Below are 23332 nucleotides of genomic sequence, written 5' to 3'. Positions count from 1 at the left end.
CAGTGGTGGACTGGTGAGTTTTTATCTTCTAAGGAGGGAAGTGAGGAATGACTCACTCACAATTTTAAAATGTAATAAGGAACCTGAAATTGCTCCACCCAGACCCATTTCTCAGATAACCACTAACCTGGGGGCAACTGCCTTCCTACAGAAATGAGCCAGGCAAAGTTAGATACTAATTAGGAAAATTCATCTAATTAAGCTAACTTGCTGAGGCTGGCAAGCGGTGTTTAACTCTATGTAGGCAGAATTTCATCCAGACACACTTGAGCATTGTCTATAAAAAGGGCAACAGACGAGCTGGGATGGGCAGTCTCTCCACTCCGGCTTTCATAAGCACATCTCTGATACCATGTCTCTTCGACTTCCCAGTGGATCCAGGAGGGCCAGTCCCCGTCCCACCACGGGCTCACTCAGGCTCTCCGGTGGGGGAGCCAGCTTTGGAGCTGGAAACGCTTGCAGCATGCCTGGAATTGGAAGCAGTTTCTCATGTGCCTTCGGGGGCAGCTCGTCAGGAGGAAACGCCTTGGGGGGCAATCCCTGTGCTGGCTTTACTGTGAATGAGGGGGGCCTCCTTTCTGGCAATGAGAAGGTGACCATGCAGAATCTCAATGACCGCCTCGCATCCTACCTGGAGAATGTTCGTGCCCTGGAGGAGGCCAATGCTGACCTGGAGCAGAAGATCAAGGGCTGGTATGAGAAATTTGGGCCCGGATCTTGCCGTGGTCTTGATCATGACTATAGTAGATATTTCCCGATAATCGAGGATCTTAAAAACCAGGTAAGAAATTACACTTTGCCATCCTTTTTTATGTAATTTCCAAATGTTCTTTTTCTTTCTTCACTGAATACTAAAAACATTTCTCATTCCTACTTGTGACTTCTTAAAGGGAATTTCAATTTAGCGTTGGAAATAAGCACTAAGTAGATTCAGTAGTTATGATGAAAATGTCACTAACTATCTAGTAACTATATTTAACTTGGATTATTTCCATTTCCTAATCTTAAACACACACACGCTTTTTGGTTTTTACCAGTTATGATAAATTGCCTCTAAAAAGTCAAACTCCCTGCTTCCAGATCATTGCTTCCACCACCAGCAATGCCAATGCTGTTCTGCAGATCGATAATGCCAGGCTGACCGCTGATGATTTCAGACTCAAGTAAGTAGCCTCACAGAGTGAAAAAAAAAAAAATTCACAAGGTCAATGAGAAGCATTTCATTAAATTTATTTTTTGATCCCTCATTAAATATTACCAACTCTGGTTCCAACACTAAAATGCTTGGACTTCAAACAAACAGAATGTTATTATTTTTTTTACTCTTTGGCTATAAAATATAAAGTATGAACTGCTACCAAAGCAGTGTGCAAAACCATAGTTCTTTCCCTGCCAAGGAAATATCTCAAAATAATTATGATACAACAAATTTTGAAAATGTCTCTTGTGACCAAATATGTCACTTTATATTTTTTTAACTTTTGATTTTGTATTGGGTTATAGCCGATTAACAATGCTGTGATAGATTCAGGTGAATAGCAAAGGGACTCAGCCATATATATACATATGTCCATTCTCCTCCAAACTCCCCTCCCATCTAGGCCAAATGTGTCACTCCATAATTCCAGAATTCTAGCATTTGATCATTGATCAGTGACTACTTCTCCAATCATGAAATAAACTGGAAAATCATTAACCCTCTTTAAGGTATGAAAATGAGCTGGCTCTTCATCAGAGCGTAGAGAGCGATGTCAATGGGCTTCGCAGAGTTCTGGATGAAATCACCCTCTGCAGAACAGACCTGGAGATTCAGTATGAAACCCTGAGTGAAGAGTTGACTTACCTCAAAAAGAACCATAAAGAGGTAAGAGCTGACTGCCCACATATTGCCATCCCTCTGCAGACACTATCCATCTAACAGGAGATAATGGACTTGACTTCTTAAGTAAGAAACTGGCACTAAAGATCCGTGATCAGACAGACATGAGGCCTGAGTGGTTCGTAGCAGTGGTGAAGTATTAGTCCAGATTCACCTCTGATCTCGCATCAAATTTCCCAAGGCAGGGAAGGGGAAAGAATCTTCTTTTCCATACCAATCAGAATTACAAAAGCAATGTTTCAGCTAGGCAATTATGGCTAAGTTAAAACGGCATACTTAGGAGATTACATCTAATTAGATAAAATAAATATTCTTTAAGGATATCTTAAGGAAACCAGATCTAGATTTCTATAAACAGTGGCAGATTTAAAACACTTAAACACTTACTTTGTATACACTTAAGCATATGTCCTTAATGTATAATCTTAATATATATAATAGATATAAACTTAACATATACAAAAATAAGGAAACTGAAACTAAGCATATAAAAATGTACACTTCCAAATAAACATACATTTCCAAAGTGGTCACCATTGGAAGTTAGATTAAAAAATCAGACCATACAGCCATAACTCTGGACACATTTGGGGGAATGCTTTCAGAACCACTGTTTTCTGAGAAATATTTATTCTTTGAAATTGAATTTATTTTAAAATAGTCAAAAAAGTTCTAAGAGTCATGCCAAACCTCAAAGCAAGAGATCAAGCTAAAAATGCAATTTGATTATCCATGAGGCTGTCTTGAAACGGTACCTAAAGAACCTTAATATGAACATATGGGTTCAGGAATGTTTATAGCCCATGGTAGCTACGTAATATTTTTTTTTTTTTTAATCTTTGCCTGCACCACTCAGCATGTGGTATCTCAGTTCCCCAACCAGAGATTGAACCCGTGCCCCTTGCAGTGGAAGCTCAGAGTCTTAACCACTGGACCACCAGGGAAGTCCCTATAACAAATTTTTGATGAATAGAACTGATTTTTTAAATGATTCACTCACAGACAGACCCACCTGCATCTTTTTTTATCTTTTTCTTTTTCTGCTTGAACTGAGGAAGTTTTCACTAAATCCTCAGAAGTAAAAACCCCACCTGGAGAAAGAGAAGGTATACAGATCACCGGGAAAAAAGAAAGCCTCATTATTGTCATTAGGTCCAATTCAGGGCCCGGGACATGGGCAGGCAGGAGGGTTTCTGCAGTAGAGACCTAAGCTGATCCCTACTGTTTCAATATACAGTCTTAGCAGTGATGTCTGCTATCCACAACCTTAGAACTGAGTGCATCCCAACAGCCCACACCTCGGATGGGATAATAAGTAGACTTTGGCTGCAAAATTGATTCCAGCTTCTTTGATGATGACAATGATCCTAATAACTAGCATTTGTTTAGCATTTATACACCAGATAGTATTACTAGGTCTTATCACTAATAATTCTTTCACATCTTTCAACCACCCAGAGAAGGATATTTTTTTATTCTTATTTTATCTGAAAATCAAGACTAAAAAATTAAGGATCTTCCCAAGTTCACTTAACCACTATAGGGCAGAACCAGAGTTCATGCAAATATCTGTCTGACACTCAAGTCCATCATGACACCAGTCTTTGTGTAAGCTTAATAGCCTAACCGACAGCTAGGATTCTTTACAGGAGTAGGTTCTCCCTTTATTAACTGCAAATAAACAAATCTGTTTAAATTGTAAATATAAATATATAACAAATATTTGTTTATAATTATTCAGAATTCTTTAGACTCAGCTCTTGGATCATGTTCCTACTGTCTGAGGTCAAGAGAGCTGATCAGAGAACACTTCAAAGCTGGTCTCTTAAGTAAAATGCAGACCAGTGCATCAAGGTGGAGACATTTCAGCCATAAATAAATAGCATAAGAGATAAGAGTAACTAATTTTAAATATCTTAGGGATTTTCATTTGGGAAAGGAAGAAAGACTCTTTTCTGTGCAGCAGAACTAAAATCGATGAATTGGAGTTATAGGAGCAGGAATTAAATTGACCAGAAGGAAGAGCTTTGGAGCAATTAAAACTTTACAAGAATAAAACACATTACTTCATGAGACAGGAAATACGAAATGTAGAGGCAGCTGCACAGCCCGGGAGGTGGACCAGGAAAAACTCTTAAGAGCCCTACCAAATCTAAGCCTCTAGACTTTCTAGACATCCCTACACAGCTGGGCTGAACGCTCTTCCGCCTCCAGGAAATGCAGGTTCTGCAGTGCGCGGCCGGAGGCAACGTGAATGTGGAGATGAACGCAGCGCCCGGCGTGGACCTCACGGTTCTGCTGAACAACATGCGAGCCGAGTACGAAGCCCTGGCCGAGCAGAACCGCAGGGACGCTGAGGCTTGGTTCAACGAAAAGGTGAGCCTTAACCGGAAAACACCCGCTCTGCTTTTGAGGACTGTTCACAAAACTAAGATGTGCTCCCTCCTTTACACCTTGATAGAGCGCTTCGCTGCAACAGCAGATCACTGAGGACGTGGGAGCCACCACCTCAGCCAGGAATGAGCTGACAGAGATGAAGCGCAACCTCCAAACACTAGAAATTGAACTTCAGTCTCTCCTAGCCACGGTATGAAAAGGCTGATCTCTTATCATCTCCTAGGTTATCTTTTTCCTTCTTCTTTTTTTAAATTGATGCATAGTTGATTTACAATGCTGTGTTAGTTTGAGGTATAGAGCAAAGTGATTCAGATATATACATAGACTAGCTGAAAAACTAATTCCAACTTCTATGATGATATAATGATCATAATAACTAACATTTAATATGTGAATATTACATATATATATATATATCTTTTCCTGATTCTTTTTCATTATAGATTATTACAAAATATTGAATATAGTTCCCTGTGCTATACAGTAGGAACTTGTTGTTTATCTATTTTCTATAAAGTAGTGTATATCTCGGAGAAGGCAATGGCACCCCACTCCAGTACTCTTGCCTGGGAAATCCCATGGATGGAGGAGCCTGGTGGGCTGCAGTCCATGGGGTTGCTAGGAGTCGGACATGACTGAGCGACTTCACTTTCACTTTTCACTTTCATGCATTGGAGAAGGAAATGGCAACCCACTCAAGTATTCTTACCTGGAGAATCCCAGGGACGGGGGAGCCTGGTGGGCTGCCATCTATGTGGTCGCACAGAGTCGGACACGACTGAAGCAACTTAGCAGCAGCAGCAGCAGTGTATATCTGTTAAGCCCAAGGTCCTAATTTATCACTTTTCGCCCTTCCCGCTTTGGTAACCATAAATTTGTTTTCTATGCCTGTGAGTCTGTTTCTGTTTTGTAAATAAGTTCATTTGCATCACTTTTTAGGTTCTACATATAAGTAATATATATTTGTCTTTCTCTGACTTACTTCACATATATGATAATCTCTAGTGGCGTCCATGTTGCTGCAAATGGCATTATTTCATTCTCTTTTATGGCTGAGTAGTATTCCATTGTGTATATACACACCACATTTTCTTTATCCATTCATCTCTTGATGGGTACTTATGTTCCTTCCATGTCTTGGCTACTGTAAATAGTATTGCTATGAACATTTGTGTGCACATATCTTTTCAAGTTAATATTTTCTCTGGATATATGCCCAGGAATGGGATTGCTGGATCATATAGTAACTCTATTTTTAGTTTTTTAAGGAACTTCCGTACTCTTTTTCCATAGTGGCTATACCAGTTTACATTCCGACCAACAGTGTAGGAGGGTTCCTTTTTCTTCACACATTCTCCAGTTTATTTGTAGACTTTTTGAGGATGGCCATTCTGACTGGTACGAGCTGATACTTCATTGTAGTTTTGATTTGCATTTCTCTAATAATTAGTGATGTTGAGCATCTTTTCATATGCCTATTGGCCATCTGTATTTCTTATTTGGAGAAACGTTTACTTGGGTCTTCTGTCCATTTTTTGACTGGGTTTTTTGTTTTATATTGAGCTATAGGAGCTGTTTATATATTTTGGAAATTAAGCTCCTATGTTCCCATTTTAAATGTGTGCCAGTTGATGTTAAAAGCCTTAACTGTGTTGAGAATATATCCATATATCAAAAAATATATATTTTTTTGTAGTTAACTTAGAACATAAGAAAAGAATGGTATTTTATGTAACAGCTGAAACAGCATCATTGATATCTTTTGGCTTATTCTACCAAAAAAGAAAAATTTGCTGATTTTTAAGAGTGTCTTCTTAACTATGTGTCAATGTGAAATCTAAAACAATTATAGGGAGAGGTAACAAATGGAAAAAGTCATCTATTAAAGCAAATGTCTGCATATCTGTATATCTATCCCAGCTTCTTTACTGTTTCCTAACAGAAACACTCCCTGGAGTGCTCCTTGACGGAGACGGAAGGCAACTACTGTGCACAGCTGGCCCAGATCCAGGCTCAGATCGGGGCCCTGGAGGAGCAGCTGCACCAAGTCAGGACCGAGACCGAGGGCCAGAAACTGGAGTATGAGCAGCTCCTGGACATCAAGGTCCACCTGGAAAAAGAAATCGAGACCTACTGTCTCCTCATTGGTGGAGATGATGGGTAAGTGGAATTCTTTACAGGGAAAATGCAATATACCAAAATCTGCTTGAACTTAGATACCTGGAAAGTGAACATAAATTGAAATGACCATATTTATGATCATAAATGCTAAATATTAAGCATGATACACTACTGCCAAGATACAAATTAGCCACATCTTACAAAACCAAGGTGCCACAAGCCCTGTTATTTAAGGTGAGAAGATTTTAAAAAACCACCTCTTGTTGCTAAAGAAAGTAGCTTCAACTGTGTGACCCACTGAAACTCTTCTCACCAAACAGCTAAAGAAAACAAGAGTAAAAAAAAGAAGGGGCCTTCCCTGGCAGTCCAGTGTCAAGACACTATGCTTCCACTTCAGGGGGTGCAAGTTCGATCTCTGGTCAGGATACTATTAATAAGAAAACAAAAAAAGAAAACAAAAGAGTGACTCTAGAGTTAAAGGATTTCTTTCTAAGTCACTCTCCTATGTGACATTTTCAACAATTTGTGTCCACAGGGCTTGCAAGTCTGGAGGTTACAAGTCTAAAGACTATGGAGCTGGAAATGTGGGGAACCAAATGAAAGGTAATTAAAATGGAATTCTGATTTTATGTTATTCTACTTCGTTTTCAGTGCACAGCTTGACTGTTTTCATATTTCCAGGCCTCAGCAAGAACAGATGTAACAAAGGACTGTAGTAGATACCAGTGTGTGCTAGATGTCTAGTGATGTGTGCTAATTTTAATCAAAGTGTTTTGTCATCACATTTTTAGTTAACCAAGAAATCAAAATTCCCCAAAAATGAGTCTGATTATTTGTGCTTCCTGCATAGTCCTTTCTATATAAAAATTCTATTATTCCTTTAATTAATATAACTTATTATTATTTTTCCACTTTTTTACTGTGGTAAAATACACAGAACATAAAATTTACTATCTTAACTATTTTAAGTGTATAGTTCAGTGGCATTAAGTACATTCATATTCTTGTGTAGCCATCATTACTGTCTATCTCTTTTCATTTTATAAAATTGAAACTCTATTCCTGTTTAAAAAAAAAAACTCCCCTTTCCTCCTCCTCCCTCCAGTTTCTTCAACTCCCATTCTACTTTCTCTTGCTATGAATTTGACTACTCTAGGTACCTCATATAATTGGAATCATACCATATTTGTCTTTTTGTGATTGATTTATTTCTCTTAGCATAATATCCTCAAGACTCATCCACATTTTAGCTATTGTGATTTTATTCATCTTGTTTCAACTCTCTAAAAATTTCCTTTTAAACTTTGAATTTTAGATCCGGTCAAAGCCATTGTGGTTAAGAAAGTCCTTGAGGAGGTAGACCAGCGCAGCAAAATACTTACCCCCAGGCTCCACTCCCTGGAAGAGAAATCTCAAAGCAATTAATCTGATATACAAGAGACAGCATATGCCAAAAACTCTCTGAGAAGAGAAGGCATTATCTATCTGTCTGGGAAAATGAGCAAGTCTTAAAAAAAAGGTCTGTCCTCTTATCTTCCTGTTACTGAAATATAATCTCTGTCTGGGCAATCATTAGCATTATCAATAGTATCTTCCCATTTATCTGGAAGAACATCACATATAAATATGATGACTCATTTGATTACCCTACAGAAAATGTTGTCAGTTCTTTTTAGTCAATAAACCTTCTTCCTTTAGCAAGTTATCACTGGTGGTATTGTCTTGTCTTTAAAATGTTCATGTCTGTGGTACAGATGTGCAAACATCTAACAACAGCTCTTGATCTGCATGAAAACTTTAAAAAATAATTAAGATTTCTCCCTGGATTTTCATGAGGCTTTCCCAATAACTCAATATGAGATAAACTCAAAAGGAATAAAAATCCTTCCACTGAACCCCCAATCTGCCCTGCTTTGACCTACAGCAAGTCTATTCCCTTTCATAGTAGTACATTGCAGGTTCATCTATAAAACAATAACAGTACTTCTCTCAAGTGCTTATTGTAAAGATTAAACAAATAAATTACCATAAAGTACACTTAGGGGTAAGCACTCAATAAATGTTAACTCATTTTTTAATACTCAATATTTATAGGGATTAATTTTCAGATCCCTTTTGAATAAATATCTAAACAATATTTCAAATGTAAAGGAGGTTAATCCAAAGTGCTGGCTTAGAATTTAAGTTCTTTTAATGAAGTACTTCATTTGTATTACAAAGTACACTTAATGTTGGTAACTCTCTTGATCAACATCTCCAAGAAAGGGAAATAAATTAGATAAACTGAAAACATAATTTCCTCAGATCAAATATTACATTCAGCTGACTCTTAATACTCTATAGATACCCATGTTGTAATACATTCATGAAAATTTGATTTCAAGATCCATCTGAAAGTGTTAAGCAGATAATAATAATTATTATTAAGCAGATAATAAGCACTAGAGTTATTCTTGAATTATTTTTATTGTATTCTTCTAATGAATCCTAGGCAGAGGACATTAGAGCCAAAATGCCTAATTATGTTCCCTATTAGATTATAAGAAATACAAATATTACAATATTAACTAGTCTGGAAGCATTTGAGAGGAGGAGAGCTTACTTTACACATTTTTACCACCACTGCCAAACCCATGCCTTGTACCATTGCTGCCCAATAACTGTTTCAATAATAAGTGTTTGCCTTGACCTGAAACAGGGGACTCTGGGCCCCTAAGCCATATTTCTCTGATGGCAGAGGACAAAAAAAAAAGGATATTAATGGGTACCTAAGGAGGCCACTGCTGCTGCTAAGTCGCATCAGTCGTGTCCAGCCCTGTGCAACCCCATAGACGGCAGCCCACCAGGCTCCGCCGTCCCTGGGATTCTCCAGGCAAGAACACTGGAGTGCGTTGCCATTTCCTTCTCCAATGCATGAAAGTGAAAAGTGAAAGTAAAGTTGGTCAGTCGTGTCCGACTCTTCACGACCCCATGGACTGTAGCCTACCAGGCCCCTCCGTCCATGGAGGCAATTTTCCAGGCAAGAGTACTGGAGTGGGTTGCCATTGCCTTCTCCAACCTAAGGAGGAAAGAAGGCCTAATAGGTCCCTAGATGGATCAAGGTTCTGTGCCCCTACATCCCTCAAGGTGAGGGGTCTTACAGAAGCAGAAGATATAAGAAGAGGTGGCAAGAATACACAGAAGAACTATACAGAAAAGATCTTCACGACCCAGATAATCACGATGGTGTGATCACCAATCTAGAGCCAGACATTCTGGAATGTGAAGTCAAGTGGGTCTTAAGAAGCATCACTACAAATAAAGCTAGTGGAGGTGATGGAATTCCACTTGAGTTATTTCAAATCCTAAAAGATGATGCTGTGAAAGTGCTGCACTCAGTATGCCAGCAAATTTGGAAAACTCAGCAGTGGCCACAGGACTGGAAAATGTCAGTTTTCATTCCAATCCCAAAGAAAGACAATGCCAAAGAATGCTCAAACTACCACACAATTGCACTCATCTCACACGCTAGTAAATGATGCTCAAAATTCTCCAAGTCAGGCTTCAATAGTACATGAACCATGAACCTCTAGATGTTCAAGCTGGATTTAGAAAACGCAGAGTAACCAGAGATCAAATTGCCAACATCCATTGGATCATAGAAAAAGCAAGAGAGTTCCAGAGAAATATTTACTTCTAACTTTATTGACTTTGCCAAAAGCTTTGACTGTGTGGACCACAATAAACTCTGGAAAATTCTTAAAAAATGGGAATACCAGACCACCTGACTTGCGTCCTGAGAAATCTGTATGCAGGTCAGGAAGCAACAGTAAGAACTGGACATGGAACAACAGACTGGTTCCAAATTGGGAAAGGAGTACGTCAAGCCTCTATATTGTCACCCTGCTTATTTAACTTATATGCAGAGGACATCATGAGAAATGCTGGGCTGGATGAAGCACAAGCTGGAATCAAGATTTCTGGGAAAAATATCAATAACCTCAGATATGCAGATGACACCACCCTTATGGCAGAAAGTGAAGAACTAAAGAGCCTCTTGATGAAAGTGAAAGAGGAGAGGGAAAAAGTTGGCTTAAAACTCAACATTCAGAAAACTAAGATCATGGCATCTGGTCCCATCACTTTATGGCAAATAGAGGGGAAACAGTGGAAACAGTGGCTGACTTTATTTTGTGGGGCTCAAAAATCATGGCAGGGGGTGACTGCAACCATGAAACTAAAAGACGCTTGCTCCTAGGAAGGAAAGTTATGACAAACCTAGACAGCATATTAAAAAGCAGAGACATTACTCTGCCAGCAAAGGTCCATCTATTCAAGGCTATGGTTTTTCCAGTAGTCATGTATGAATGTGAGAATTGGACTATAAGGAAAGCAGAGTGCTGAAGAATTGATTCTTTTGAACTGTGGTGTTGGAGAAGACTCTTGATAGTCCCTTGGACTGCGAGGAGATCCATCCAGTCCATCCTAAAGGAAATCAGTCCTGAATATTCCTTGGAAGGACTGAACTGAAGCTGAAACTCCAATACTTTGGCCACCTTATGTGAAGAACTGACTCTTTTAAAAAGACCCTGATGCTGGGAAAGATTGAAGGCAAGAGGAGAAGGGGACAACAGAGGATGAGATGGTTGGATGGCATCACTAACTCAATGGACATGAGTTTGAGTAAACTCCGGGCATTGGCAATGGACAGGGAGGCCTGGTATGCTGCAGTCCATGGGGATGCAAAGAGTCAGACACAACTGAGCAACTGAACTGAACTGAGGGGTCTTAATGTCTCTCCAAGAGCCAGACCCTGTTCAAGATGTGTATCTGCTAAGTCGCTTCAGTCATGTCCAACTCTTTACAACCCCATGGACTGTAGCCCGTGTGGCTGCTCTGGCCATGGGATTCTCCAGGCAAGAATACTGGAGTGAATTGCCTTTCACTTCTCAAGGGAATCTTCCCAACCCAGGGATCAAACCTGCGTCTCTTAAGTCTCTTGCATTGGCAGGCAGGTTCTTTACCATTAGCACCACCTGGGAAGCCCTTGTTCAAGATTTATCCACATAAGATGTTGCAAGCTGATAAGCTTTGCTAAAGAAAAAAATTATATTAAAGGGAATGAAAGTGATTAGGATGTATGCTTATAAGTACAAAAAAAAAAAAAAAGAAGTGAGGTTATTTTAAAACTGGGGTTTTCCAATTGGCACCTGGCTTTAGTCTTGTTTTCCAGTTTGTGCTTTAGTTAGTTTTGTTCTGATAGATATAATTTTTGGTTTCCTTTGTTCTCTGGGTCGATCTATTTTATTTTTGTTGGATTGTTTTGATTTTGCTTATGGGTATATATGTATATGTGTATATTCAGTCACACATTTTGTTATTATAAGCCTCTGCCTCTACACTGGGCTTTTGCAGTTCTGAGGAGTTTTCTTTTTTTTGGTTTTCTTTTTTCTTTCTTCTGTTTTTTTTTTTTTCTTTTCTTTTCTTTTTTAAAATTTTCATTTTTTTAAACCCATTATATTTTTCTACATTTATTCCTTTGTTTGCCTTTCCTACTGTTCTTTTCCCCTTGCAGTTAATCTTTAATGTATATAAATCTTCTTCATCTACCTCTATTTAACTTTGCATATCTATTCTTTCTTTTCTTTCTCTCCTTTCCTCTCAACATATTTGTTAGCTTTGTTTTCATTGCTTTATTCCCCACTTGGCACCTTGCTTTAGTTTTATTTTCCAGTCTGTGCTTTAGTTAGTTTTATTCTTAACTGGTAAATATAATTTTTTTAATTTCCTCTGTTCACCAGATCAATCTACTGTGCTTTATTTTTGTTGGACTGTTTTGACTTTGCTCATGGGTGTATATGTATATGCGTACATTCCATTATTTTAATTATTATTTGCCTGATTTTGTACCTGCCATTTGTCTAGGGTTCATCTTTGGTTTCTCATTTTTGGATATTTGTTTTAATCTCACTCAATGCTATAACAAACCACTTGTGGAATCTTTGCTTCTGACCAGAGATCAAGCTCTGAGCCTTCGGAGTGGGACCACTGACTCCAAGACCCTAGACTACAAGAGAACTAACCCTAGGGAGTATCAAATAGTGAGAACTCACACAAATGAAACCACTTGATACAAGACCCAGCATCACCCAGCCACCAGTAGCACCCTGTGCAGGACGCCTCATCTAAACAAAAAACAAAACAAAATATCAGCAGACAGGATTACCACCTCACTCAGCCTTGCCTCTCAGAGGAAAAACAAACAAACAGACAAAAACTCAGCACACACCTCACCCAGTATGAAACTTACACAAACCACCTTCAGATCAGATCAGATCAGTCGCTCAGTCGTGTCCGACTCTTTGTGACCCCATGAATCGCAGCACGCCAGGCCTCCCTGTCCATCACCAACTCCCAGAGTTCACTCAGACTCACATCCATCGAGTCAGTGATGCCATCCAGCCATCTCATCCTCTGTTGTCCCCTTCTCCTCCTGCCCCCAACCCCTCCCAGCATCAGAGTCTTTTCCAATGAGTCAACTCTTCACATCAGGTGGCCAAAGTACTGGAGTTTCAGCTTCAGCATCATTCCTTCCAAAGAAATTCCAGGGCTGATCTCCTTCAGAATGGACTGGTTGGATCTCCTTGCAGTCCAAGGGACTCTCAAGAGTCTTCTCCAACACCACAGTTCAAAAGCATCAATTCTTCAGCGCTCAGCCTTCTTCACAGTCCAACTCTCACATTCATACATAACCACAGGAAAAACTATAGCCTTGACTAGATGAACCTTTGTTGGCAAAATAATGTCTCTGCTTTTGAATATGCTATCTAGGTTGGTCATAACTTTTCTTCCAAGGAGTAAGCATCTTTTCATTTCATGGCTGCAGTCACCATCTGTAGTGATTTTGGAGCCCAGAAAAATAAAGTCTGACACTGTTTCCACTGTTTCCCCATCTATTTCCCATGAAGTGGTGGGACCGGATGCCATGATCTTCGTTTTCTGAATGTTGAGCTTTAAGCCAACTTTTTCACTCTCCACTTTCACTTTCATCAAGAGGCTTTTGAGTTCCTCTTCACTTTCTGCCATAAGGGTGGTGTCATCTGCATATCTGAGGTTATTGAGATTTCTCCCGGCAATCTTGATTCCAGTTTGTGTTTCTTCCAGTCCAGCGTTTCTCATGATGTACTCTGCATATAAGTTAAATGAACAGTGTGACAATATACAGCCTTGACAAACTCCTTTTCCTATTTGGAACCAGTCTGTTGTTCCATGTCCAGTTCTAACTGTTGCTTCCTGACCTGCATACAAATTTCTCAAGAGGCAGATCAGGTGTTCTGGTATTCCCATCTCTTTCAGAATTTTCCACAGTTTATTGTGATCCACCCAGTCAAAGGCTTTGGCATAGTCAATAAAGCAGAAACAGATGTTTTTCTGGAACTCTCTTGCTTTTTCTATGATCCAGCAGATGTTGGCAATTTGATCTCTGGTTCCTCTGCCTTTAAGAAGAAAGAATTCAACCTTTTTCAAGGAAAGAATTCGACTTTCCTTGAAACTTGGGAAAAGGAGACCTCAAACACCATAAGCTAAAAAATAATAATAATGAAAAGGCAGAGAAATACTACACAAATGAAGGAATAAACTAGAAACACAGACGTCCAAATAAATGAAGAGGAAATAAGCAAACCTGAAAAAGAATTCAGAATAATGATAGTAAAGATGATCAAAAACCTTGACAACAAAATGCAGAAAATGCAAGAATCAATTAACAAAGACCTGGAAGAATTAAAGAATAAACAAAGAGACAAACAACACAATTACTGAAATTAAAAATACTCTAGAAGGAATCAATAGCAGAATATCTGAAGCAGAAGAACAAATCAGTGAGCTGGAAGATAAAATGGTGGAAATAACTTCTGAAGAGCAGAATAAAGTAAAAGGAATGAAAAGAACTGAGGATAGTCTCAGAGACCTCAGGGACAATATCAAACGCACCAACATTCAAAGTATAGGGGTCCCAGAAGAAGAAAAGAAAAAGAAAGGAAATGAGAAAATTTTTGAAGAGATTATAGTTGAAAATTTCCCCAACATGGAAAAGGAAATAGTCAATCAAGCCCAAGAGGCACAAAGAATCCCATACAGGATAAACCGAAGGAGAAACACACCAAGACACATACTAATCAAACTAACAAAGACTAAACACAAAGAAAGAATATTAAAAGCAGCAAGGGAGAAGCAACAAGTAACATACAAGGGAAAGCCCATACACTTAACAGCTGATCTTGCAGCAGAAACTGCAGGCCAGAAGGGAATAGCAGGATATAGTCAATGTATTGAAAGGGAAAAATCTACAACCAAGGTTACTGTACTGTGCAGGATCTCATTCAAAATTGATGGAAGAAATAAAAAGCTTTTCAGACAAGCAAAAGTTAGGAGAATTCAGTACCACCAAATCAGCTTTACAACAAATCTTAAAGGGACTTATATAGTCAAGAAGTACAAGATAAGAAAAAAGATCTACAAAATCAACCTCAAAATATTAAGAAAATGGCAATAGGAACATATGTATCAATAATTACTTTAAATGTAAATGCTCCAACCAAAAGACACAGACTGGTTGAATGGATACAAAAACAAGGCCCATATATATGCTATCTACAAGAAACCCATTTCAGGCCTCAAGACACATATAGACTGAAAATGAGAGGATGGAAAAATATATTCCATGCAAATGGGAAGCAAAAGAAAGCTGGAGTAGCAATCCTATCAGACAAAATAGACCTTAAAATAAAGAATATTACAAGAGATAAGGAAGGACACTACATAATGATCAAGGGATCAATCCAAGAGGAAGACATAACAATTGTAAATATCTATGCACCCAACATAGGAGCACCTCAATACATAAGACAAACACTAACAGACATAAAAGGAGAAATTGACAGTAATACAATAATAGTAGGAGACTTCAACACCCTACTCACATCAATGGAAAGATCACCAAAACAGAAAATTAATAAGGAAACACAAGTCTTAAGTGATACATTAGATGAGATGGAGCTCATTGATATCTTCAGGAAATTCCATCCAAATGCAGAAGAATACACCTTCTTCTCAAGTGCACATGGAACATTCTGCAGGACGGACCACATCTTGGGTTACAAATCAAAAATCTCAGTAAATTTAAGAAAATTGGAATCATATCAAGCATATTCACTGACCACAATGCTATGAGACTAGATATCAATTACAAGAAAAAAAAAACTGTAAGAAACACAACCATATGGAGATTAAACAACATGTTTCTAAATAACCAAGAGATTACTGAAGAAATCAAAAGGGAAGTAAAAAAATTTCTAGAAACAGATGACAATGAAAACACAACTCAAGTTTATAGCAATACAATCCTACCTCAAGAAACAAGAAAAACATCAAATAGACAACCTAACTTTACACTTAAAACAACTGGATAAAGAAGAAGAAAAGCCCCCAAAATTAGTAGAAGGAAATAAATCATAAAGATTTGAGCAGAAATAAATGAAAAATAAATGAAAGAAACAATAGTAAAGATTAACAAAACTAAAATCTGGTTCTTTGAGAAGATAAAATTGACCAGCCTTTAGCCAGACTCATCAAGAAGAAAAGAGAGAAGAATCAATTCAACAAAATTAGAAATGAAAAAGGAGAGGTTACAACAGACAATGCAGAAATACAAAGGATTATAAGAGACTATTATGAACCACTATATGGCAATAAAATGGGTAACCTGGAAGAAATGGACAGATTCTTAGAAAAATTCAATCTTCCAAGACTAAACCAGGAAGAAATAGAAATTATGAACAACCCAATTACAAGCACTGAAATTGAAGCTGTGATCCAAAATCTCCCAAAAGACAAAAGCCCAGGACCAGATGGCTTCACAGGAGAATTCTATCCAACATTTAGAGAAGAGCTAATGCCTATCCTTCTAAAACTCTTTCCAAAAATTGCAGAGGAAGGAACACTTCCAAACTCATTCTATGAGGCCATCATCACCCTGATACCAAAACCAGACAAAGACAACACATAAAAAGAAAACTATAGCCCAATATCACTGATGAACATAGATGCAAAACTCCTCAACAAAATTCTAGCAAACAGAATTCAGCAACGCATCAAAAAGCTCATACACCATGATCAAGTTGGGTTTATTCCAGGGATGCAAGGATTCTTCAATATATGCAAATCAATCAATGTGATACACCATATTAACAAACTGAAAGATAAAAACCTTATGATAATCTCAATAGATGAAGAAAGAGCCTTTGAAAAAATTCAGCACCCATTATGATCCAAATTCTTCAAAAAATGAACATAGAAGGAAACTACCTCAACATAGTAAAGGCCATATATGACAAGCCTATAGCAAACATTATTCTCAATGGTGAAAAACTGAAAGTATTCCCCCTAAGATCAGGAACAAGACAAGGGTGTCCACTTGTACCACTAGTATTAAACATAGTTCTTGGACTCTAGCTACAGCAATCAGAGAAGAAAAGAAATAAAAGGAATCCAGATCAGAAAAGAAGAAGTAAAGCTCTCACTGTTTGCAGATGACATGATACTGTACATAGAAAATCCTAAAGATAGTATCAGAAAATTATTAGCGCTAATCAGTGAATTTACCAAAGTTGCAGGATACAAAAGCAATGCCCAGAAATCACTTGCATTTCTATATACTAACAATGAAAAATTGGAGAAATTAAGGAATCAATTCCATTCACCATTGCAACAAAAAGAATTAAATATCTAGGAAGAAATTTACCTAAGGAGACAAAAGAACTGTACACAGAAAATTTTAAGACTCTAATGAAAGAAACAAAAGACAACATAAACAGATGGAGAGATATTCCATGTTCCTGGGTAGGAAGAATCAATATCATGAAAATGACTATTCTACCAAACGCAATCTACAGATTCACTGTAATCCCTATCAAATTACCAATGGCATTTTTCACAGAACTAGAACAAAAAATTTCACAGTTCACATGGAAACACAAAAGACGCCAAATAACCAAAGCAGTCTTGAGAAAGGAGACTGGAGCTGGAGGAATCAACCTTCCTGACTTCAGATTATACTACAAAGCTACAGTCATCAAGACAGTATGGTACCAGCACAAAAACAGAAATATAGACAAATGGAAAAAAAATAGAAAGACCAGAGATAAACCCATACACCTATGGGTACTTATTTTTGACAAAGGAGGAAAGAATATACAATGGGGCAAAGACAGCCTCTTCAATAAATGGTGCTGGGAAAACTGGACAGCTACATGTAAAAGAATGAAATTAGAATACTTCCTAACACCATACACAAAGATAAACTCAAAATGGATTAAAGACCTAAATGTAAAACCAGAAACTATAAAACTCTTAGAAGAAACATAGGCAGAACACTCGATGACATAAATCAAAGCAAGATTCTCTATGACCCACTTCCTAGAGTAATGGAAATAAAAACCAAAGTAAACAGGTGGGACTTGATTAAACTTAAAAGCTTTTGCACAGCAAAGGACACTATAAGCAAGGTGAAAAGACAACCCTCAGAATGGGAGAAAATAATAGCAAGTGGAACTACTGACAAAGGATTAATTTCCAAAATATACAAGCAGCTCATACAACTCAATACCAAAAAAACAAACAACCCAATCAAAAAGTGGGAAAAAGACCTAAACAGACACTTCTCCAAAGAAGACGTACAGATGACTACCAAACATATGAAAAGATGCTCAACATTGCTCATTATTAGAGAAATGCAAATCAAAACTACAATGAGCTATCACCTCACACCAGTCAGAATGGCCATCATCAAAAAGTCTACAAACAATAAGTGCTGGAAAGTGCGTGGAGAAAAGGGAACGCTCTTGCACTGTTGGTGGGAATGTAAATTGATACAGCCACTATGGAAGACGGTATGGAGATCATATGACCCAGCAAACCCACTCCTAGGCATATACCCTAAGGAAACCAAAATTGAAAAAGACACATGTATCCCATTGCTCATTACAGCACTATTTACAACAGCTAGAACATGGAAGCAACCTAAATGTCCATCAACAGATGAGTGGATAAAGAAGTTGTGGTACATACACACAATGGAATACTACTCAGCCATAAAAAGGAGCGCATTTGAGTCATTTCTAATGAGGTGGATGAACCTAGAACGTATTATACAAAATGAAGTAAGTCAGAAAGAGAAAGATAAATATCTTATTCTAACACATACATACGGAAGCTAGAAAAATGGTACTGAATAATTTATTTACAGAAACAGACATAGAGAATAAACCTATGGACATGGGGAGAGGGGAGGAGAGGGTGAGATGTATGGGAAGAGTAACATGGAAACTTACACTACCATATGTAAAATAGAGAGCCAATGGGAATTTGCTGTATGGCTCAGGAAACTCAAACAGGGGCTCTGTATCAACCTAGAGGGGTGGGATAGGGAGGGAGATGGAAGGGAAGTTCAAAAGGGAGGGGATATATGTATACCTATGGCTGATTCATGTTGAGGTTTGACAGAAAACAACAAAATTCTGTAAAGCAATTATCCTTCAATAAAAAATAAATAAATAAAAGAAATTTTAAAAGACAAGCAAAAAAAAAAAAAAAAAATGGGGGCTTCCCAGGTGGCTCAGTGGTAAAGCTTCTGCCTGCCAATGCAGGAGACAAAGGAGATTTGTGTTCCATCCCTGGATAAGGAATATCCTCTGGAGGAGGAAATGGCAACCCACTCTAGTATTCTTGCCTGGAAAATCCCATGAGTAAGAGGAGCCTGGTGGGCTATAGTCCATGGGTCACAAAGAGTCAGATGCAACTGAGTATGTATTTTAAAACTGGGGAATATCAACCCTTAAGGAGTAGTTGGAGGAACAAAAATCTATGAATAACAATAAATAGGAACAGTCAAAGCGGTAAAAAGAATCAGTATGGGAAATTGTTTTGATTGGTTCTCCTATTGAAAACAACTAAAAACTCTGTATAAAATCCTTTTTAAATCTTTTTGAAAGCATTAATGAACTGATACTAACAAAGAAATTCAGATCAATCACTACATGAAGGAGGGAACCTAAGAGGTAAATAGAGACCTGAAGCTGGCTTGAACTTTGAAGCACTGCTGAAGCTGTGAACTTGGACTTCAGTTTATATGAACCCACAGAGTATGAAAGTCAAGAGATAAAGCACATCACTTGAGGGCCTCCTCTGTAAGTGTGAGCCCCAAAGGGCCATGCATCCAGTGTAAGCATGACTGAGAGATTAATTCACTCCCTCCTAGGAGTACAAGGAAAGTTTCCTGTTTCAACCCTCTGCATAAAAAAGAGGAAAGAATTACCCTTTAGAACATACAGTTACAAGTCAAACTTCAGACAGATTTGGAGTCAAAATTCACATTATCTGGCTGTTTCAAAATAAATTTAAGCTGAGAATTCCATTTAAGAGGATCCCTGTATCTACTGGTATCCTTCCAGGTGACCTAATGGAAGCAAATAAAAATTTTCTCTGGTTAAAGCCACCATCATCCTAGGCCTCGAAGGATTCTCCCAAATAAAATTTTAAGGACCATGTATTTTTCATGATCAAAAATCAACCCAGGGAAACAAGGTGCCATGAGAAAAAAACCCATGAAAACAAAGATTAAAACAGAGAGTATTTAAAAATATGATGAATATATTTAAGGAAATGTTTTAAAACCTTGAAATATGAGCAGAATCCTAAAATATGAAAAGACAAACTAAGCAGATTTGAAAAAGACAAATGTACATGTCTAGATAGAAAGAAGACAAGAAATGAAATATAAAACCTCAGTGTTTAGATTCGGGAGTGGATAAGACACAGGAGAAAAGAATATTAGTAAGTTGCATTCTAAAGGAATTATCCAGACTTCAGCAGAGAAATAGAGTAGTGTATATAGTTTAACATGTATATAGTCATAATGTTCATATGCTGCTGCTGCTGCTAAGTCTGTTCATATATGTGAACAAATATATTAGAAGATCAAGATACACAGGATAAAGTAGGACAGCAGTATAAAAATGGCATGAAAATTTGAACAAGCTCCTCACTGTAGAGGAAACCCATACATTTCATAAATATATGAAAATATATTCACCCTCATTAGTAATCAGGGACATGCAAGTTAAAACCACAAGATTTCATTTCACACATGTGCCAGCTTGACAAATATCAAAAGTCTCACTCTATCAAGTGTAGATGAGGCTGTAATAGAAATTCTCATATTCTTGTGGGGTTGTAAAAATACGATCACTTTGAAAAACTGTTTGGTTTTACCTAATCAAGTTGGATACGTGCATATTCTATAACCCTGACATTTTACTCCTAGGTTTAGAACTTCTAGAAACCCTCAAACATGTGCACCAGGAGACATGTCCAAGAATATTCATAGCATTACTGCTGATAATAGCAAAAAACTAGAAACAACCCAGATAGTCATCAAGAGTGGAAATGGAGTAATAACCAAGGCTTATTCATACCAAGGAATAGTATCTCATTAGTAAAAAAGAACGAAGTATAACCCCTTCACTGTGATGTTCCACCCAGATCCTCCTTCAAAGAAAGACTTCTTTTTTTTTTTTAATTAATTTTATTTTATTTTTTAACCTTACATAATTGTATTAGTTTTGCCAAATATCAAAATGAATCCACCACAGGTATACATGTGTTCCCCATCCTGAACCCTCCTCCCTCCTCCCTCCCCATACCATCCCTCTGGGTCGTCCCAGTGCACCAGCCCCAAGCCCCAAAGAAAGACTTCTTATCTCAGCTATGAGTATTGGAAACAGACATTTTTCAGTCATTGGTCCCCCAGAGATAGTGTTGGCTACAGGGAGTCACTCAAGATCATGCCCCCTCCTGGAGTGACCCGCATCCAATGGCTGAGTGGTTCAGGAGCACAAAGGCATGGACATCTCACCCCATCTCAGGACAATACTAAGCTCCAGGGTGCCTCATGGAAGTTCACCTTCTCCTTATACCCAATCTTGTTTCTTTCTTCCCTTTCACAAGTAAGGATTTCAAGGGCAATCGTTAATAAACACCCTATACAAGTACAGGGGCTTCCCTGGTGGCTCAGACGGTAAAGAATCTGCCTGCAATGCTGGGGACCAGGATGCAATCCCTGGGTCAGGAAGATTCCCTGGAGAAGGGAATGGCAACCCACTCCAGTACTCTTGCCTGGAGAATTTCACAGACAGAGGAGCCTGGAGGGCTACAGTCTCTGGGCCACGACTAAGGGACTGACACTTCTACTTCCTTTCGCTGTACACAGAATTCACCTTCAAGTCTGCTTCTCAAGGAACCCAACCTACAACTGCCTCACTCACCAACCCTGAGCAATTCCAGCAATATAAAGCATGTGAAGGAAGCAAGTCCCAGAAGGGTACATTAGGTATAATTCCATTTGCATGATGTTCAGAACAGAAAAACTAAATAACACATTGTTTAGAAGAACATCAATGACAAAATTGTTTGAAAGAAAAAAGTTTAGATAATGTGTTGGTCAAAAGGTACAAACTTATGGTTATAAGATTAACAAGTTTGGGATGTAACAAGACAGCCTGGTGGTGATAGCAAATAATACTGTATCATATACTAGAATGTCGCTAAGAGAATAAGTCTTAAATGTTCTCACCACAAAAAAAGTAAAGAAACAGTAACTATCTGACAGATGGAGGGCCATAGTTATACTACAGTGGTTATCATTTTGCAATTTATCCATGTATCAAGTCAATTCATTGTACACCTTAAGCACAGAATTTTTATTATTTTATTATTTTTTTTTATTTATTTACCTCAATAAAGCTGGCAAAAAGAAAACTTTAGATAGTGATGACATCTGAGCAAGAATGAGAAGAAATGAGGAACTCTCAGATACAGGTATGTTTCATTATCATTATTTAAACTATGCAGATAATTTTTAAATCCTTACCATATAAGATATTTTACAATAGGGACTCCCCTGGTGGTCTTGGTCTCGTGGTTGTGACTCTGCTCTTCCACCGCAGGGAGCACAGGCTCCATCCCTGGTTGGGGAACTAAGAACCCACATGCCACATGGTACAGCCAAAATAAATAAATTTTTAAAAATTTAAGATACTTAATGATAAAAAATTTTTTAAACAGATGCCAAAAATGATGCCAAGGTTTTAAGGAGCATAACTAGAAAATAACAATACTGTTGGGAGAAGTAGCAAAGTGACAGGGGGTGTCAGTGGAATGGAAGAGGGTGAGATGAGTCTGGAACGTGAGCTTTGAGATCAGGACAAGCGAATTGTTTCCCAAAGGAAGAAAGCAAATGGGAGCAGGAGATGGGTTTCAGAGACCACAGGAGGGAGGTAATCACTGAGGCCCTGAAGGTAGATGAGAATAAAGAATTCTCCAGAGGGTGAAGAGCAGAGGTCTCGCTGAGCAGGAGAGGACACAGATAGTGATTAATTAGGAAAGCAGGTCAGGGCACTTCCCTGGCGATTCAGTGGTTAAGACTCTGTGTTCCCAATGCAGGGGCCCAGGTTCGATCCCTAGTCAGGGAACTAGATCCCACATGCTGCAACTAAGGCCTGGTATAGCCAAATAATAAATACATAAAATATATTTATTTTTTAAAGAACGTCAAAAAACTGATGGATTTACATTCATTTACGGTAATAATCTAACAGGAAGAAAGGTGTCTGTGTATGTGTTAGTCACTCAGTCATGTCCGATTCTTTGTGACCCCATGGACTGTAGCCCGCCAGGCTCCCCTGTCCAGGGGATTCTCCAGGCAAGAATACTGGAGTGGGTTGCCATGCCCTCCTCCAAAGGATCTTCCAGGCCCAGGGATCAAACCCGGGTATCCTGTATTGCAGGCAGATTCTATACCATCTGAGCAATATCAAAGCTGACAAGTAATAGTCATTATTT

General features: G+C 38.3%; 1 protein-coding gene and 1 long non-coding RNA gene across 3 annotated transcripts in view; one reads left to right on the top strand and one right to left on the bottom strand.

Moving 5' to 3' along the window:
- Positions 1-23332, bottom strand: part of LOC133232388 (uncharacterized) — a 50838-nt gene that overhangs the window by 3616 nt on the left and 23890 nt on the right. For both annotated transcript variants that reach the window (XR_009731380.1, XR_009731381.1), the window contains exons 2-3: positions 2892-2970; positions 632-769 (exon numbers count right to left, since the gene is read on the bottom strand). This is a non-coding gene — a long non-coding RNA (uncharacterized LOC133232388). The remainder of the gene's footprint in view (positions 1-631; positions 770-2891; positions 2971-23332) is intronic.
- On the top strand, positions 353-7988 carry KRT25 (keratin 25). Its single transcript, XM_061391745.1, has 8 exons — positions 353-781; positions 1081-1163; positions 1708-1864; positions 4094-4255; positions 4341-4466; positions 6219-6436; positions 6933-7000; positions 7713-7988. Exons 1-8 carry the CDS (start codon positions 353-355, stop codon positions 7820-7822), a joined length of 1353 nt encoding a protein of 450 aa, XP_061247729.1. The 3' UTR covers positions 7823-7988.

The sequence above is a fragment of the Bos javanicus genome, chromosome 19 (assembly GCF_032452875.1).
Source record: "Bos javanicus breed banteng chromosome 19, ARS-OSU_banteng_1.0, whole genome shotgun sequence".
NCBI classification, from domain to species: domain Eukaryota; kingdom Metazoa; phylum Chordata; class Mammalia; order Artiodactyla; family Bovidae; genus Bos; species Bos javanicus.
The sequence above is the reverse complement of the archived record's forward strand: the minus strand, read 5'-3'. Positions and strand labels throughout refer to the sequence as shown.